Below are 6408 nucleotides of genomic sequence, written 5' to 3' on the forward strand. Positions count from 1 at the left end.
TTCTTGCTTCTTAGAAAATTTTAGCACACAAATAATTATTACAACTTAATCTTGTTAAAAAATATAAGCAAGTCGTTGTAGTATAGTGGTAAGTATTCCCGCCTGTCACGCGGGTGACCCGGGTTCGATCCCCGGCAACGGCGCTTATTTTTTTATTCATCTGAATACCATATTATCATTAAACCAACTTGAGTTTGAAACTAACCAAAACATTAGATCAACTGTTTTAAACATCCTCTGCTTTCTATCATTCTATGTAATTATATGTATGATGTATCCAACCAATATACTTGATCGAGCTCTCAACTCTCAAGTATAATCATATTTGACGTTCGAGGCTATGATCGAGCTCTTTTTAGCTTGGTTCGGTTGACTGTTTAGTAGACCGTAGATCAGTCTTGATAGCTCACAAACAACTCGACTTCCTTACACAGTTGAAGTGACTAGTAAACTAGCTGATTGCATTTGACATCTTACTTGAACTCCAAGGAATTTCACTTTGTAATGTGACAATCGTTTGACTATTTAATCTATTTCGGCACCCACCTTCACCTTTCGTCTTCGATCACCAACATTGTAAGTCTAAATAAATGTTATTATCATATATAGTACTTTAGTTGGTGGGTTTTAAAAAGTATCTTGGTTTTTGAAAACTATATCACCTCTAAATCTTTTATCATACAAAACTGTAAACTTACCAGAAACTATATCACCAAGACCCACCAGCCCAATTTGATCTCAGTTTAGACTAGTCAACGATTTTATGTTAACAATGTCTAGTTAGTATATTTTTTAAATACTTGATAAACCTTAAAGCATTTTAACGAAACAATTTCATATACTTACTGAAATATACCCATTGATATTTCATATATACTATCCGATTCCGCTTAGCCAACTTAATTGGTACCTCAAAGAATGATCGGCCAACAAACCAAATCTTACGAGATAAAAAAAGAAACAAGTTCAAAGAGACAGAAAAAAATAAACGTTATATGACCATATACAAGAAAAGGCATAGTCCAGAATATACTAAAATAAACTGCACCTAATATAATAAACTTGCTTCTTTTGCTATACCATTAGCATATATAATAATATCAGCTCACCCAAAAACCAAAATAGGGAAAAAAAGACATTAGGAGTTAAGGTTCTAAATCACTACTTACTGGATGAATTAATAGCCCCATCCTTCTTACTTCTTTAAACAAACTCCCAACATTAAGGCAAGCATGCATATTATATATAGCAGCAATATAGCAACACCACTACTCCGCCCCGCCCATCCTTCCCCTACCACCTCTTCCATTCAATCTGCCACCCCTACTGCCACCACCGCCTCTCATGTACCCATCTCCTGTTTGTCATTAACACATATAAACCCCATTAAAGAACAGAAAAACATTGAAGGGTAAAATAACAAAGAAATCACTAACCACGATAGCCTGCATTTCCGCCACGACCTCCGCCTCGACCGCGGTTTGAATAGCCATTGTTATCTATTGAAAACAGAATAATAGTGAAAACAGAAATGATAGTGTTAATGTTGATGCAAAAGCTAAAAGCCTAGCATACCTTGATAGTTTCGGTATTCACCACCTCCTTGGTAGTTGTTACCGTACTCACCACCGCCTCCTTGGTAGTTACCATACCCCCTGCCGCCTCGGTAGTTACCATTCCCATTCCCATACCCTCTGCCGCCGCCTATGTAGTTACCATTCCCATACCCTCTGCCACCACCTTGGTAGCTACCATTCCCATATCCTCTGCCGCCACCTTGGTAGTTGCTGCCATTCCCATACCCTCTGTTGCCACCTTGGTAGTTGTTACCACCATATCCATTGTCTCCTTGGTAGTTCCTGTACCCATCTCCGCCTTGATAGCCACCAAACCTGTTGTTCCAGCCTCGACCTCTTACCCCACCACCACCTTGACCACGGCCCCTATAGTTACTGCCATATGGCTCTACACATGCAAATAATACTATTTTTATCACCAAAATAAAACATTTAAAAAGTAAAATTCACTCATTTGGACAAGTGAAACAACTCACCTTCATTGTATGACTGCTGAGTGTGTCTTGGTTGTTGTCTCTGATAACTGTTATACTGTGGTTTTGATCTCTCCACATAAACTGGAGCTTGGTACCTGAGCCATGAAAAATGCATATTTGTAAAAGAAAATATTAATTAAAGAAAAGGAAGAGAACCAAGAAGGCTAATAATCTTTGTAATATTTGCTTAACTAAAGTAATCAATTATAGGTTAAGCTGTAAACTGACCCTGGTGAATTCGTGTTTAGCTCCTTTGTTGACAAGGTAATGGAAATCATGGACACCTGGCGTGTCATCTCCACTCTGCATTTTATTTGACAAAATGTGAAACATCTAACAGGTATTTTAGCCCATATTATTAATTTTGCGCGGAGTAGTAAAAGACCCTCTTCAATCGGCTCCCATATATCAGTTATGCTTACGGAACTGATGGCAGTATCTTGATGCAATCGAGGAATGTTTCTCTGTTTGAAATTAAAGCATCTTATTAATTATGCACAAGAAAAACTAAAAACAGAGCAACGAAATGTACACAAGTGGTTTGAGTAGTGAACCTTAAGGAATTCAGCAATCGCTACTGTCTTGCTGATAGCTTGTCCCATTGCTTTCAAGACAATTTCTTTCCCACGTCTCTCCTACAGTAACAATCTGAGTTAGACTCTTCACATATACAATATGACAATGACTTAAATAACATGGTACATAAGCAAGGATGTACCTACTGCTTATAACACATTAATATCAACCGGCCAAGTCAATATATAAAGATTAATGCATAGCTGAACAGTAATCTATAATTGCCTACTGAAATTTCATTCATCAAGACAATTTAACTTTTCAAAACCAAATTTTGCTAATCATACTGCTCAACTATGCAAAAAAAAATTATTAGCAACAAGCAGTTGGATACAACAGACTACAAGGACACAATTACTTACTCACACATGATTGTCAATGAAACAAACTTAATACTTAAAACAAAAGGATTCAACAATATGATAGACCAAGCTCAACTGATGCAACTACTGTAGTAATGCTTGTTATAAATAACTTCATACGTGAAAAAAGGACGGTGATTAGAAAAACAACGCTGTCGCATATTTCAATAAAGTAGGTTTCCAATACAACTAGTATTTATAGCTATATTGGCTACAAAAGATAACAAGCTACAAAATAGTGAGAGACTGATAAGCAAAATAGTATACACATAGATAACTACAATTAAGAAAAACAAGCCCAAATTACAGATTTGAGGCCCAAGCCATCTCGCAGTGCTCAATAATAATAGATGCAGCCTCCATCACTCCACCCATTGTTTTATAAACCCACATTTGATTTGACAATATCAACATAATTTCTTAAGTTAACACATTGAGATACAGCCTAGAGAAACACAAAATGCAAACAGGAAGATCGGTGTAGTAATACTGTACCATCACTTAACGATCGGCGTAGTAAACCCCTACATTAACCAGTACACCACAAAAAAGCACAAAATCAAACGATCAGCGTAGTAATACTGTACCATCACCTAACCTGATAATCTAATCGAACCATAACGCAACAAAAACACATCAAACTATTCTACATTCTTCACACTACACTCTTAACCAAACAAAACCGACAAACAAAAACAAGCAATGCTCGTATCCACGAAAACGAGTAAAATCAATCTTCATAAAGCCATGCACCAATATACTATAATCATAAGATCCAGATCCTCAATATAACAACAACAATAACAAATCAACTCGATCAAAACACAACAATTACTAAAACCCTACATTACCTCATACACCACAAAAACGCACAAAATCAAACAATCGGAGTCGCAACATTGCACCATCACTTAACCTAATAACCTAATCGCACCGTAACGCAACGAGAAGCACACAATAAGCGTAAACTAAGCAGCGAATCTAATAACCGTAACGAAAACACGTAACAATATCGACTCGTGAAGTAAACATAACAATGAGGTTGAATATACCTGAATACGAGTGGTAGCGTAGCTGAGGTAGTTACGAACCAAGCCTTGAGAGATGATTCTGATCTCATTTTCGTTGATCGGAATGTTAGGTTTCTTCTGATCGACCTTCGTGTACCAAACCCTAAGAGAGAGAAAATAAGCCTAAAACCCTTTTGAAATGTGTGAGAGATGAAGAAGAAGACGACTGAGAAGTTAAAAGTTAAAACTAAAACCCAGTGGGAATTTGCGTAACGAGTAATCGGGTCGGTTAGTATTTTATGCCCCGTTTTACGGGGATGACCCGAATTTTAGTTCTTTGGGATGACCCACGCGCGTGGTCAGGCGAGGGGATGGTACGTGGAGTTTTTGTTGGATGTTTGACGAGACCACAGCTTTTCGTATTTTCCGTATATTATAATTGGTCTCTTTAAACGTTTGATTAATGCTATAGCTTTTTTATTTCTTTTTAGTTTTTATCTTTGGAACGGCTAATTTGGATACTGACGGGTCACTGGCTTGTTTATTCATCTTCATATCTAGAGTACTAGACACCACTCTTGTTTATTCATCTACATATCTCGAGTACTAGAGACCATTCTTATGATGAAACCTATTATAGGTGAGAAATCTTATAGTTCAACCTATAACTTTTTTGTAAAAAAAACATTTTGAACTTTAACTCGAGCTCCTTTTTTAGTATGTATTTTTTTTAAAAAATTGTTATTATGGTTAAATTTGTTCACATGATTATGTTTATGTTATACACTTAACTGATATTTGGTTACATAAGAAGTGAAATAAATAATAATTTTGTGAACAATGAATATTTCATTATTGATATGGATTACACTTAAACATGTAACTAGGGCCGTTCAAATCGTTCGCCACTTGAATTTGTTCGTCGCTCGCTTAAAAAATGCTTGCTCTTTTTTCGCTAGATTGTAAACGAGTCACTATGCTCCGTTCGGTTTATAAACGATCCAAGCAACAAGAAAAGGTCTGCTCGATTCGGTTCGGTTCGAATATTTTTAATTTATTTTATACATAACTAGGAAGATTCCCGGCGCGACGCACCAGCTTTATATTATTAAGAGCCGTACTCATACAACATATCAAATCGTGTTAATTTGTTCACATGATTATGTTTATGTTATACACTTCCCTGATATTAGGTTATATAAGAAGTGAAAAAATATAATTTTGTGAACAATGAATATTTCATAATTGATATGGATTACACTTAAACATGTAACTATGGCCGTTCAAACTACTCCGTCACTTGAACTTGTTCGTCGCTCGCTTGGAAAATGCTCACTCTTTTTTCACTCGATTGTAAACGAGTCGCTCTGCTCGGTTCGGTTTGTAAACGAGCCAAGAAACGAGCAAAAGTCTGCTCGATTCGATTCGGTTCGAATATTTTTAATTAATTTTATATATAACTAGGAAGATTCTCGATGCGTCGCACCGGGTTGATGTTATTGATAGTCGTACTCATACAACTTATCAAATTGTGCAGTGCGTCTGTGAGTCGATATGAATTCGATTGGTGTCACGTTACGAAATCAGTAACACACCGCAAAAAAAATACTTTGTTAACACAAAAATACGACATATTAACATAACAAAACACACGTTGCGGTTACGAACCGATGACACTTTGGTTGGTATCTGGTAATTACGACGCCAAAAATAAAGTAAACCATATATTCATCCACACCCAAATACAACAAGTTAACATATTTAAAATATAAAAAGTTGGCAAACAATAAAAACACGCGTCTTTTAGTTGCGAACTAATACGAATTCGTGATTCTAGAATCGAGGTACAAAAACCGTGATAAAGAAAACATGCGCGTTGCGTTTGCGAACTAACACGAATTCAGTCGAAATCAACGCTGTCGGCAGTGGTGAACCGACACGAGTTCGGTTGGTATCAGGTTACAACAACAATATTACATCAATAAATTAATTCGTTTACTCTCAGAGTATAACAAATTAACATATTTACATAAAAACTGTGGCCAAAACAAAATATATATGCACGTTATGGCCGTGACCTAACGCGAATTCGTCCAGAATCGATGGACAAAAAAAATCCAGGGGGGAAGAACCTTAGGTTACGACCGCCAGTTGACGAGAACTGGACGGAATCATTTAAACGGTATCAATGGTAAAAAAACCCATATTTTACGGTGGCGAACCAACGCAAATTTAAAAACTAAAAGCAAATAAAAAACTGACCAACCACGTGAGGCCACGTGGACCAATCATGTGGTTATGTTGCCAAACTTTTTAATTGTTATATATAATAATTATATATGAACAAATATATAAATATATGGACAACACACATAAAATATAGGTATACAATTTTTTAAACCCTTAA

At 36.2% G+C, this 6408-nt stretch overlaps 1 protein-coding gene, 1 long non-coding RNA gene and 1 other non-coding gene across 7 annotated transcripts; 1 reads left to right on the top strand and 2 right to left on the bottom strand.

Moving 5' to 3' along the window:
* Positions 1 to 71: 71 nt before the first annotated feature.
* Positions 72 to 143, top strand: TRNAD-GUC (transfer RNA aspartic acid (anticodon GUC)). Its single transcript has one exon. It is a non-coding gene; the product is annotated as a tRNA-Asp (tRNA).
* Positions 144 to 1203: 1060 nt separating this feature from the next.
* On the bottom strand, positions 1204 to 2411 carry LOC143609033 (uncharacterized). Of its 5 annotated transcripts, none has more exons than XM_077083909.1 (6): positions 2282 to 2411; positions 2054 to 2148; positions 1816 to 1965; positions 1576 to 1740; positions 1437 to 1499; positions 1204 to 1357 (listed from the first exon to the last, which is right to left on the bottom strand). In XM_077083909.1, the coding sequence occupies exons 1-6, from the start codon at positions 2347 to 2349 to the stop codon at positions 1269 to 1271; spliced, it is 630 nt and encodes a 209-aa protein (XP_076940024.1). In that variant the 5' UTR covers positions 2350 to 2411; the 3' UTR covers positions 1204 to 1268. The 5 variants fall into 5 exon arrangements, with proteins under 5 accessions (XP_076940024.1, XP_076940023.1, XP_076940022.1 ...); XM_077083908.1 differs by having other exon boundaries at positions 1576 to 1704; positions 1777 to 1965; XM_077083907.1 differs by having other exon boundaries at positions 1777 to 1965.
* Positions 2412 to 2429: 18 nt separating this feature from the next.
* LOC143609035 (uncharacterized) lies at positions 2430 to 4484 on the bottom strand. The gene is made up of 3 exons (XR_013149363.1): positions 4044 to 4484; positions 2608 to 2688; positions 2430 to 2517 (listed from the first exon to the last, which is right to left on the bottom strand). It is a non-coding gene; the product is annotated as an uncharacterized LOC143609035 (long non-coding RNA).
* Between the last annotated feature and the right edge of the window lie 1924 nt (positions 4485 to 6408).

The sequence above is a fragment of the Bidens hawaiensis genome, unplaced genomic scaffold (assembly GCF_021521415.1).
Source record: "Bidens hawaiensis isolate Kalapana, Puna unplaced genomic scaffold, B.hawaiensis_p1.1 tig00419471_1, whole genome shotgun sequence".
In the NCBI taxonomy this organism is placed as follows: Eukaryota; Viridiplantae; Streptophyta; class Magnoliopsida; order Asterales; family Asteraceae; genus Bidens; species Bidens hawaiensis.